Source organism: Ovis aries, chromosome 19, assembly GCF_016772045.2.
Source record: "Ovis aries strain OAR_USU_Benz2616 breed Rambouillet chromosome 19, ARS-UI_Ramb_v3.0, whole genome shotgun sequence".
NCBI lineage: Eukaryota > Metazoa > Chordata > Mammalia > Artiodactyla > Bovidae > Ovis > Ovis aries.
In genome coordinates this window covers 30,702,501-30,715,616 of record NC_056072.1, presented here as the reverse complement: position 1 = coordinate 30,715,616, position 13,116 = coordinate 30,702,501, and the positions used below count along the sequence as shown (strand labels likewise).

Below are 13,116 nucleotides of genomic sequence, written 5' to 3'. Positions count from 1 at the left end.
TCTCTCTGTGTTTCCACCAATGAGAAATCAGAGAGATTGCTTTTTGTTCTGTTTTTGTTTTTTCCTTCCAAAGAGCTGTCATAGAATGTTTCAGTATATTGGCGTAGCATCACTCATCTGTCCCAAAGAAGAGCTGATTGTGGGGTCTCGTGGCTGAGGACTGCCTGAATCATCCTGTACGTATCTCCCTAAATGCCCAGCACACAGCACTGTTCATAAAAGGGAACTTAAGTTCAAGATGGAACTTAAGTCTTTCAATGTTTAGAGCTGCCAGACTAGGGATCCTCCTCCCTTGCGGAAGGGAAGCAGAGAAGAAATAGTGTCAGGTACCCCCGGATGTCACGTAGTACTTACGGGCTGAGGGGCAGTTTTGGGTTCTGTAGACTTCACGTGCAGGTGGGTCATCATGGCTTGCAGGCGCTCTTTGTCTTTCGCAAGCTGGTAGAGAGAAAAAATGCTCTGTTATTTCTTTGACTACAGATGCATTACTCTTTAAATATCCCAAATGATACATATTCCAATTACACTATGGCCCCCTGGCATACAACAAAATTTGCATCACTGCTTAATCGTTTTGAAATCTATATGACCACTGCCAAACTCCGAGTAACTGGAGGTGTCGGTGTGTGATTTCTCAACACAAGATGCATGAGCCTTTAACTGGGAAGTCCTAGACCTACTGGCACCAAGGAGTCCCATGTAACACAGACAGCTACAAGACAAAACCGTGAATCACGCCTATTAACCAACCTGATTCATGAGGAAGCCAAAGGAAAATGAGCTAGGGAACTGAAAACTCGTAAATTCATCTGTTGTGGTTGTGGAGAAACTCCTAGACACACAGATACACTTATGCAAAATTAACTCCATCTTTCTTCACAAGTAGACAGAGATGCAGACAGTCCAGGCAAGCAATTTTAACAGGACAGGCAGACAGCTACAAGGGGGGACGAGTCCCCATTTCCAAATGAATGTACAGAACGTTTATTCATTCACTGACTCAGTATCTGAGTACCTACTATGTGCTAGTCACATTGTGACAAAAATTCAAGTCTCCTCATTCTAGAAAACATTCTCTTCGGAAGGTACATGAGTTCCTAACTGGATGTACAGAGTAGGGACTCAGATGCTGCTTGTTACAGGCTGCTTTCTTATGCTGGCTCTAGACTGTCTCCTACACAAGGGTATCTTCAACAGTTCAAGACACTTTGAGCATAGGGGACATAATATGACTGTAGAAGAGGGAAGAAATGTATCCCCCCAAAGATACTGGTTTAGTTAAGAGAAAAGCTGTGGAAGAGATTAATATGAGACGGGGAGAGGGAGGGAGGAGGGGAAGGAGAAGAAGGAGAGAAATGGGGTGGGAAAAAATCTCAGTTCAGGACGTTTACAGACTATTTGTCCAAAATAATGCCTTAGAATTGGGAAGGGACTCAGTCCTTCCATGTCACATAATTAACAGTAAATCTTTAAAATATCAATTAATTTTTGGTAAGTCTAAAATTATTTCCCCCCCACCCTCAAATCAAGTAAGACTCACTTTTTAAAATCAAAGTGCATTTTAAGGGAGGAGGATGTTTCAGGAACTGGGGGAAGGCAGAGAAAAGGGAAAAAGTGGAAAAACAAGAAGGAAAAAGCTTTCAACTTATCCTAACTCGATGACTCAGTCTCAAGCCATATCACATTTGATTTTTTTTTTTTTCCCTTTTTATTCCCTGGTGGTGTGGTTCGGGGAGGAATAAATTAAGAAGTGGGGGTGGGGGTGGGGAAGCCTCACAGTGTTAGCATTTATCTTTCAACAAACAGGAAATGAAAATGATACCATATTAGGAGCCACTTCATGGTATTCATCCTCTGGTCTTTAGTCAGTTATTGAACAGCCAAACTAAAAGATGCTCAGAACACATAATGCTAAAGGAATTCAGTTTTCCAAAGTGGCTCGGTTAGAACAATTAAAATGTTAGCAATGGCATTTTTCTACAGTTATTTGCTTTTCATGTCAGTGTTCTAAGTTCTTCAATGTTACAACTAAAACATTTTTAGATTAAGAAAAATGGTTTCTTTTAAAATTACCGTGGGACAGAGGAATGGAGGCATCTCTGTTCTTTTTAAAAACAAGTAGTCGTCTGTGGTGCTAAATGCTACAAATTTAAGGGTGGGAGGCAATATTTACTGAAGAGTCGGATGAATATTAATCGTGACTTAATTTAGGGGTAAACATTGTTGATGGAACAATTACAAAGACCAAGAAGAAGGAGGTCCAAATTCCCAGCATCAAAAGAAACCATTACCTCTACGTTCCATCCAAATGTCTACCAGACTGACCTTTTACTGGTCAAAGGTGGTACCACCACATGGCAAACACACACGGAGAATCTGTACACCCAGTCACCTCCACAACCTTGGTGCTTTACTGCTGGACGGAATCTTATTTCTTCCTAAGAATATCACTTAGATTCATCATTCGTTTTGAGAATTATCCAGGTTCCTCATTTTGCCTCAACCTCAAGTCTACTATCCTAACTCTGCTTTACTATAGAAGGCAGGCAAGGTTACAGAAAGAGGCAAAAATCCGTTTTTGTTTGTGTTTATTAGCGCAAACTAGCATGTCATATATAGTCTTGGGAAGGATTTTGGATTTTTATCATTGGTAACAGTTCTAACACAAACTTTCGACAACTGAAAGAAAAAAAATCTCGCCAAATTCACTTTTTATTTTTATGCAAAAAATGGCTACAAATTCATCCCGAGTGAAATCGGCTCCTCTCTCTACGGTAGCTGTCTTGCATTTATAATACTCACTGGTCCTTCAAACAGCTTGCAGATTCTTTGCTGTTTTTTAATGCCATCATTCCATGAGCTCACCACCCCCATCAATTTTCACAGCATCCCTTCTTTGTTATAATATGGGAATACAAACATTTAATATTAGCAAATATAGTCTAGCATTTCCTTATCAACTGACTCCCATGACAGGCAAAGAAAAGGGTGGAAAATTCAGTCCAAAGGTCACCTAAAAATCTGGCTGACAGATTTATACATCCTTTTATGTTGTAGTATGAAAAGAGAATTGTTCTCTCAGAGCTTTCCTGGTGGGTACAGGAGGAGTATCTAGCCTAAAAGGAATGACAAGAGGCCACACAGTAAGGGGAGCCGCATGTGCAGTGTCTGTTTAAATTAGTAACCTGGTGCACCAACCCTGCAGAATGACTAGAGTCAAAAATGGGTTAAAGAAGACGTGGGCTAACAGACTTCGAAGGATTTGAGTCCTGGCTCTGAGACGCTGAGCACATTATGTAACCTTTTCAAGCTTTTCACTTCTCCTTCTAAATATGGAATAATAATCTCTGAACTTTGAAGGGTTGTTTTGAGGATTAAATAAATTCTTGCACATAACAAGCTTAGCACAGAGCCTAGCACTTCATGAATGCTCAAAAAAAAAAATCTTTTTTTTTTTAAAGGAAAGTTAAATCAGTCTAGTCTATCTAGACTTCTACTGACTAAGTAGATGTTTGGAAACCTGGATGAACATAACAGGTTCGATGGAGTTTGCAGCTGGGCTAACTGGGTAGAGAATTTTGACATTTTAAAGAAGGGAACAGGAAGCTAGGAGAGATGATGCTCATTTCTCATGGATTTATTCCCTTGGTTCTCACTTTTATCTGTCTCTTGTCCTAAAAAAGTGTTTTTTTCTCCCCTTGACTAATACGGGTCACCCCCTCTTCTATTCCCCATGGCCTCAAGTCAGCCTTCAGACTGCCAATGCTGGCCAAGACTGTAACAGGGGTATCACTCCATAACTGCTGAAGGCCAGGGGGCCCCATGCACCATCTTCAAAGGTAAAAGCTAAGAAGATTACACTCATTCTTTTAGCAGAGAAAAGGCAACGTGGGCTGAAGTTCATTGAACACAATCATATTCTACACTCTCAGGAGGACTAATCATTTTAAGCCCAATTTGGTGGTTCTCACTCATGAGACAAGAATTCTTCTGAAAAAAGCGAAGGATTTAGGAGACAGAAAAAAACACTAGAATTACAGAGGATGGAGAGAGGAAGGGGCCAGGCCACTCAGTCCATTTCACAGGCTGTTGAGGCTACTCCAAGGCCTCTGGCTCTCATGCCTTGTTTCATAGTTGGGGGGAAACTGAGGTTCATGGGGAGAACTTAACCTGAGGTCGTGGAGCTAGGAAGGGACAACAGTAAGACTAGAACCCAGGAGACACGATGCTTGGTGTGACTTTCCCAAATGGGTGATCCCTGGCATCGCCTGGGACACCACCTGAGAACTCAGATCTTTGCCTCCCTCCCGTCTCCTACCCTGACCTACGCAGGCAGAGCCTGGGGTGTGTGTATGTGTGCGCACACACAGATGCACACTGTTGGCCACACACAGGTTACGAAGAAGCAAGCCTGGATTAGCCGACTGAGGTCCCCAGTTTCAGCGACTAGGATCTGATCTAATCTTGTCCAGTTCTCCAGGGGAGGGACGCAGGAGTAAATGCTTCTAATAAGGACACCCAGGGTCCACGTTTAACGAGGTGCGTTGGGGAGACACCACTCTCTTCTATGAACTGAGTGTGCCTTAGCGGGAGCGGGCTCCATACCCTCAGGCGCTGCGTACACACTGACAGTCCCAACAAACTGATGGAGGCAGAATGGATCTTGTTACCTGGTCTCTCAAGGGCATACTATCAAAAAGAGGAAATAAGTAAAAAAAAAAAAAAAGGGGGTGGGGTGGGGTGGGGTGGGGTGGGGCTGGGGTGAGGGCAGCAACTGGAAGGAGGAGAAATTAAATTCTTCTACCAAACAGTATTTACCAAATAGCTATCTCCCAGCCACTCTATCCAGAGGTGGTCATTCACAGACCTTCACAACTCGGCCTTGAAGGCCAACTCGGGCTCTCAGCGGGCAGGCAACCTACGGCTCATTTCACCCCAATTGAAGAATTTCCCAACTTTTATTGTATTCTGTCACCATCTTAACATTCCTCACGTGTTATTATTAAAGACTCTCTTGACATTTCAAGCAGACGCACTCGGATACTCTGTCATAGTCTAGGAATTCTAATGCTCCCAGAGTAAAGCAGGATTTTAAATTATGAAAAAGAATCGTCTTGGTTTTCCAAGGGGGGACGAGGAAGGGAGACACGCAGAGACCCTCCCTCCTTTTCCTCGGCCCCTGTCAGAGCAGTGGCGCCACGAAGCTCTGATGCTGTTAATCTCTCTGTTCCCACCACCCTTTGAGCTTGTTCAGAGTCAGGAGGCTGGGGAGGCCCAATTGTGAGGCGCGGTCCTAAGTACCGCTTCGAAGGGGGTTAGAAAGGCCCAAAGGGCATCGGAGACAGGTAACACACTGGCCGATGTCCCGGAAGTTGGTGTGATCACAAACTGCCCTGCTGATGGCAGGGGGATCACATGAGTCCCCACGGTGACGCGCCTGTGTGAGGCTGCCTGTCTCCCTCCGCGGCTGCAGCCAGTGCACTCCCCTTCCTGCTGACATTTTCTTAGAGCTCACAGTTCCTGGGGTGGATGGATTTGGAAACCTTCCGCGTGGGCCCAGCATCACCGAGCCCCAGCCCAGGCCCCGCCTACCACGAACTTCTCGGGAGAAAGCTCCTTAAGGCAGAGGAGAGCGCGGCCCCATCGGCCGTGTTTCCAAACCCTTGATCTGCAAGGCCTGGGTGTGTGCAGAGAACCTGGCGGGGTGGAACGCAGTTAAAACTTGCGACTTCAAAATGTCTCTCTGGCATGCAGATTATTATTTTGAGCTTAAAAGAATCATGGCCCCAAAGACTCAATCTCTGACCTTCCTTTCCCTAAAAGAATTGCAAGGGCCTGTCAGAACAGAGCCAGCACTAGCGGATCTGCACAGAGTACAGGCCAGGAGATGGGGGGTGGGGAACTCTGCAGGGCCCTGAGATCAGAGTCCACTCTGCACCCCACTGTCTCCCTGTGGCCACACAACATTTATTTACTGACTTTTCCATCCCTCTGTGAACTGCCTTTCTTGCCTTTGAAGTTCCAAAGCCCTACTTCCAATACCCTCTTTTGTCTTCAGCTGAAGATGGTATTCACTGCGAGGGTTTGGACCATTCTGATAGATGACTCACTTTTCCTGGGTCTCTCCCATGTATACCATCTTGCTAAACTTTTGCTTGATTTTCTCCTCTTACTCTCTCTCCTGTCAACTGAATTCTTAGACCAAGCAGAAAAACTTAAAAGGGTAGAGGAAAATGTTCTCCTGTCTAACAAAGCCCTGATGACCCCAGGTACAAAGCCATCCAACAGCACTGAGCAAGAAAGGAAGACAGATTCCAAAGGTGGCGGCCTGCCCATCACCTTTGAACAAGTTAGTTAGATCTTCTACACCTCAGTTTCCTCATCTCTGGGGGGCCAGGGGGCACTATTCTGACTCTCAGAGGACGATCACCATCCACTTAGAAACACCTTCTCAAACAGCAAGAAGAAATATTACGTTAAACATGCTCATCCACTTAGAAACACCTTCTCAAACAGCAAGAAGAAATATTACGTTAAACATGCTCATTAAGTGTGAGACACATACTGACTTCCAAATGTTAGACTCTCCCTTTAAAACATGACCCCTGGGGTGAAAGAAACAGGGTTTTGAATTGGGGGCTGTGGGGATTCAATGAACCTGAGGGTAAATTCACTAGGACAGTGTCTTGACTATAGAGTAGGGGCTTGATTAACATTCTTTCAAATGGTTTTCGAGCTCCTTAATGCAACAAGCAGAACATGGGCATACTAGATATTTTCTACAGCCAATGGATTCAAACAGATCATGAGGGTAACCAACTCATCCCAGTTTGCTCAGGACTTTCCCCGTTCTGAGACAGAAGATCCCAAGTCTTGGGAACCCCCAAGTCCCAGGAAAGCAAACTGCAGCGGCTGGTCACCATCACAGCCTGTTGAACAGATTAATTTTAAAAAGAACCCAATATCCCTCCACTCTCAGTCTCCCTCACCCCACAACCTGGGCACATCCCTCAAGTGACTCCTGCGACCTGGAATGTCCTTGCCAGGCTCTTCTACTGACCCCTCCACAGTGACTTCCCCCACCTCAAACTCTGCCTTGAGGGCAGTTACAGACCTAGCAGTCTTACCCTCTCCACACTGTAGGAAGGAAGAAACTGCCTCACTTATCTATATCCAGAGCTTGGAATACACTAGGTGCCTGATAAACAGTGACTGAATGGAATCAAACTGAGTCGTGGATAACAGGTTCACATCCCTCCACCCCCACCCCTGCCAGGGCCAAGCAGATCTTCCCCATCAGCTGGGTGGCTCCTATGCTCCTTGGTTGCTTTCAATATTCACTTTAAAGGGCCTTGCGGCTGAGGGGTTGCAGGAAACCTGTCCTTGGCCCTACCCCTGACACATGTGGAGCTCTGGACATGATGAACAGGCCAAACCTTCAAGGCTTCTTTTTTCTTTCTTTCCAAGCCCATCTTTATACACCAAAGAGGATGAGCTAATGACTAAGCAAGGTTACATGGTCACAAAGCAGAATTAAATTGAATAGATATGTCCAGAAAACTGTATTGATACCATGAACATCTCAGCTTTCTAAGACACATTAAGTCCATCTGCAGGCTTCTTTTTCTCCTGTTGTCTGTTAAATCGGATGCCCTTCCCTTTTCCCCAAAGGGATCTGACCCAGCCACTGAGATATCTTGTGTGTGATCACATCACCAACTGAACGACTGAGAGAGCTCACGAGCATCTCCCTCCCAGGCGAATGAACCCAGATAATGGGATGAGTACGGCTTTAAATCCAGGGGACAGGATGTGTGCAACTCTCAGAAGCAGCCTTTGGGAGCTTCTGTACAGCCCTGGCCGCGGTGCTGGGGGTGGGCAACCAGACGCTCACCATGTTCCCACCTGTGGCGCCCTCGCCCTGTGGGGCAGGGAGCTGGACATTTCATGGCAAACAGAAGGCCACACATACTGATTGTGGGGATTTTTCCTCCTCCAGTCCTAACTCATTTCCATGACTGCCTATTGTCCAGAAAAATCTGTCCACAGAGAACATCTAACAGATGCAATCTTAAAATACATCCCCTGACCTCAAAAAGGACATTCCCTGTCCTCGATCCAAATGATTTCTATGGTGTCCATCTGTCTTCATGCTAGGCGCCTAAGTGTCCAGGGTAAGACCTCACGTAATTTCTCGGCTTCCTGGTAACAGCTGGGGTTAATCCCCATCCAGTCCATTGATAAATGTCAAAAAATCACAACTGCCTTTGTAATAATGAAATGAACTCAGAAATATTCAAAAAGGCTTTGAATGCCCACTAAGATGTCTTTTCGACACCCTCTTCCTTCAGTGAAACCAGTAACAGGGTGTAACATAAGAACTGAATTAACCATCATTTCACTGTCAACAAATTCTACGTAAATAGTCCACTGCTAAGAGAATGTGCATTATATATTTTGATATCTTCCAATAAAAACACACACAAGACAGATGCCTCTCACCCACAGTGCTGCATAGATAGGTCTAAATTAGACTCCATAAAGCAGCAGCAACCCAACATCCCGATTTCCGCCTGGTGGCTTGAACTCTGCCTTGAGAATCTTAAAGGCTCCGCCATTTGGCTCAAATGCAGATAACACCAGGAAGGGAAACCAGTCCCGCCTCTATCCCCTGAGGCGAGCAAGGGTGATCTTTAAAAAAAACTGAATCGAATTCTTTTATGGAGGTTTCACTACAGGTAAGAAACACCAGGACCTCCTGCTTGGGGTCAGAGTTGAGGTTTCTGGGGTTTAGATTTGGGGTCTGGCAAGCTACGTGGGACAGCACTCCAGGGGTTTCCCTGGTTTTGGTCACATCTGGGGCTGACGCTGCCCTCCCCAATTCTCCAGTGCAATCCTTTCACAGTGATTCTCCAGGGTAGACATAATGAACCTCGTGATCTCTACTCTAAGATCCAATTTGAGCTTACTGGGTTTGTTTTTACAATGGGGGCGCACGTGTGACCTTGCCCCCAGAGTAAACGCCAGAGGCCTCAGTACTGCTTTGCTGAGAGAATCTGGGCAGTGGGGGGCTGTCTCCTCCTCCTCTTGAGTGACTGCCCTTTGGGAATATGCTCAGGTCTTGATTGCTCTTTCCTGTCGTGCTCAGAGGTGCAAACAGTTTTAAAATTCAAGTTAATACATGGTAATTGTGTAATAGACTTTGAGATAACTTGGAAATTCAGGTATTTCCTGGACCAGGAAATGCTTTAGGGGAAACAGAAGTAGCCCTTTTGGGTCAGTCATGTGCAGAGGACCCCCTCTACAAGACCAGATACATCATGCTGAGCAGAGGGGGGGTGTGTGTGGGGGGCCAATGTCAATGGGAAGCAAGACAGAAAGGTTGCTGAGACACAGAGCACCACCTTACATGCTCCTGCTGCTGCACAGACGTCGCTTCCCCAGTACCTCAGACTCTACGGGCACAACGACATTAGCCAATTACAAAGTACATTTCCAGACATGGTGCGTGAAATGGCAAACGGGGTAGCATAAACAAGGAAATACAAATATCAGAGAAACAGGAAACCTCAAATGAGTGGCTGTGAGTCTAACTGTCCTCTGCACCAAACTCTGCAATCCAAATGTTGTCCGACTTAATCGTTGATAAGGGTGTTGGGCATGGGTTCCTTCAGTACTAAAAACTGCTGACATTTTCTTGTGTATTTCATTAGATTAAATAATCACTGGGTATGGCCCTAATCTTGCACTGAAGTCTTCTGAGCATGTTTCTGGAGTTTTAAAAAATGCATTACTGAGAGCAAGCACTTCCCAGTGAATGAACAGTGCCACTGGAGACTTATTTACAATCTATCCTTCTTCTCTAGAATGTAGGAACCAGGGGGACAGTCCCATCTGTCTCACACATTCTTTTACCCCTTGGTGGCTCCAACAAGGCTCTTCCACGGTATAGGCTCAGGATGATGTCTGCTAAATGCGTAAGTAGATGAATGGATGGATGGATGAATACCCCTCAGCTAGCTCTCCATGACCACCAACAGCAGCAAGGACTGGCATGTGAAGTTGCCCTCCGGGGAACCTGACCAATACGGTGACACGGGTTTTACACACCAAGGTGAAGAAGAATGAAGAAAAAGGGGTGAGCTGGTCCTTAGGAAGCCGGCAACCTCCGAGAACAAGTTGCTAAGAATGTGATGCCAATTGTTTTTTTGATTCTCTAGACTAAGGACTGCTTAGGAAACTTTTTCTGCAAGGACCAGCCAGATAGTAAACATTTTCAGCTTTAGGGATTTTCAGCTTTTAGGCCATAGGGATTCTGTTGCAATTACTCAACTTTTCTGTTGTAGAGCAAAAGCAGCCACACATAATGCGTAACTCAAAGGGCATGGCCATGTTCCAATGCAACCTTACACACGGATGCTGAAATCTGAATTTCATATAGTTCATTCTTCTTGTGAATCTTACCTCCCTCACCCCAACTATTCAAAATGCAAAAACCTGTCTTAGCTCATCAGATGCGGCCCAGGGGCTGCAGTTCTCATTCTTCTAGCAATCCTCAGAAGCTTGGAACTCTTCCGAACCAGCCCTGCCATCTTCCATTAAAGCAAAGTTGTTCAAAAAATATCATAAGGAATATCACAGGTAACTACCATACAGTAACTTCCAGAAAGATGACCATCTCTGATTCTTATTAAAAGCTGAAAAACCTGCCTTGGGTTTGAGGCGAGACTGGAGGATGAAGGGACATCTATGAATAAATGAAATCCACAAACAATCTAAGAACCATCATATAGGTCTGTACCACTGCCACGCCACGTTCACCAAAACAAAACATTAACAGTGCCGGGAGATAACCGTCTGACTTACTGATCGTCTAACTCCTTTCCTTCTCCCAACTGCTGCTTTTGGATAATGAGGGATAATGAATAAAAGGTTAGTTAATCATGGCCTTGCACTCAAAATCTGCGGTCTGAAATGCCAACTTAGGCGAACCATGACAGCTCTGTTCAACAATTTATTCTAGCTGATCATTAAGAATTTCATCAATTAAATACATAAATGCAAGAACCTGGACCACTTTATAAAAACACCACCACCACTGAAACATGTAAGTTCAGGAAGCAGCAGCCACAGAACTGGTCCTATTCAATCCAGTCCTTCAGGGGCTTCCCATGCTTTAATCACAGGTGAACTCTGGGAGTGAGATAAACACACTCCTTCTTTCCTTCTCAGTAAGCCATGCTGAATTTAAATATGTTTCCAAAGACTTATATAAGAATTGGGGGGGAGGGCGGTTTACAATGTGCCCTTTGCCTGGATAAATACCCCACTGTCCTAGTAAGTTCATATCTATAGTCTGAATGCAAAAATACTTAAAATAACTTTCGACACATTCTGACTAAAAAAAAAAAATAATAAGTGATCCATCATAACTAATTAAAAAAAAAATCCTTTCTACCCTGGAAAGTCACAACAAAAAGTTTAAGTGTGTTTTGGCTGATTTTTCTCTGCAACTATTTGAAGCTATAAATGACTTAACTCAGTAAAATTCCAGATGTAATTATCTACTGTACTTAGCCCAGGGCTCTTCATATATCTCGGCATTGCTGTCTTGCATACAAAATAGGCTTTTCAATGGCTGGTAACAATATAATGTACAACATTGTTTTAATTTCCCCGAGTCGGCTAACCTCTTGCCTACACTAAACCAGCCAGAGGAAGAAGCCACAGTGAGTCATCAAGCACTCAAAAGCATTTTGGAACTCGGCTGCATAAATGGGGTTTGTAGGGTCAGCCTTGTGCAATTCTACATTTTAATAATATCCATTTCTGACCCAATTTTTACTTTCAGAAACTGATTTTCTATTAATTATACCAAGGAGGGAATGACTGCTAAAACATGGTGCTTCATCAACAAGTTACATCAGGAAGTAGAACTCACATTTAAAATGCACCCAAACCAAATGTGATCCACAGAAAAATCTGCACAAGTTAATTTTCTGTAGTCATATGTTCTACATGGCCCAGTGGATTTCCAAACACATGATCCTCTCCCTCTCTCTAAGTGGTATGCACATAATATATATCGTATGTACCTAAATATACGTTTGTATGTATGTGTGGGTGTGTGTACATCTTTAAAATGTATAGTGAACTCTCAGTTGTTCTCAGTGATGGAGAGCAAAGGGGGACAATGAAAAATGATGCATAAATCCACATATACCGTCTATTTTAACTCTGGAAAACAGGCTTGCATGTGCACTGGCTCGCCCCGTGTTGCCCACACGCATGTTCTCTCTCGCTCGCTCTCCATTCACTCACTCCCCACATCTCTCCCCAGCTTGTCTTCCTAACTTCGGGTTAATAATATTAGCAACAGTGGGGGCTCAGACCAACAACAGATAACCAGTAAACTTAAAAAGGAAAAGAGAGAAGGGAGGTCAAGTGAGAGAGAGATGGAAAAGCTAAAAAGCAGTGGCCGAGGCTTGGCGGCATACACAGAGATGCACAGAACTGTGAGATGTCTGAGCAGCAGTGTCCAAGAATGAACTGAAGCTGAACCTTCCCAAAGAGGAAAATAAATAAAATACAGTAACATAAAAGAAGATCAAAGAAAAGAAAGGACAACATCAGATTTTGAACCTTCCATTCAATAATGAGTACACAGGAACTCATTACAGAACACTACAGAAATTTGGAAGTGGAGGAATACTGAGGTAATATCAAAAATAAATGTGGTTTTTACCTGTAGCTCTAACTGCTGTACAACCTGCATTTGAACTCTACATTGGGCTGTACTTCTATCGTCCAGCGCATGCTCACTGTTGAGATGTCTGCAACAATACATAGAAAATCATTAAGTGAAATGGAGAAACAAAAAAAAGGAAAATTTAAGTTACCAGGATGTTCACGCATCTACTAGGTCTAGTTTACAGTCCTGCAGAGGGGCTGCCCTCTTCCGTCCCCACCACTGCAAACTGTCGTTATGTATCGCTGAGCACACGGTTAGCACCAAATAAAAGGCTTCCAGAGAGAAGCTGTGTGGGGCTGCTGGAGATAACCATTTACCATAAAAAACGAAATTTACGAAGTTAAGTCGAGGCTGCCATTCAAGAC

General features: G+C 44.2%; 1 protein-coding gene across 42 annotated transcripts in view; it reads right to left on the bottom strand.

Annotated features, from left to right (window-relative positions):
- The window catches only part of FOXP1 (forkhead box P1), a 624,022-nt gene that overhangs the window by 31,688 nt on the left and 579,218 nt on the right, over positions 1-13,116 (bottom strand). For all 42 annotated transcript variants that reach the window (XR_006057033.2, XM_060402200.1, XM_060402196.1 and 39 more), the window contains 2 exons: positions 12,746-12,833; positions 355-438 (listed from right to left, as the gene is read on the bottom strand). Coding sequence is in view for 41 of the 42 variants with exons in the window: in XM_060402200.1 (XP_060258183.1) it covers positions 355-438; positions 12,746-12,833 (172 nt within the window). In the remaining variant the exon portion in view is untranslated. The remainder of the gene's footprint in view (positions 1-354; positions 439-12,745; positions 12,834-13,116) is intronic.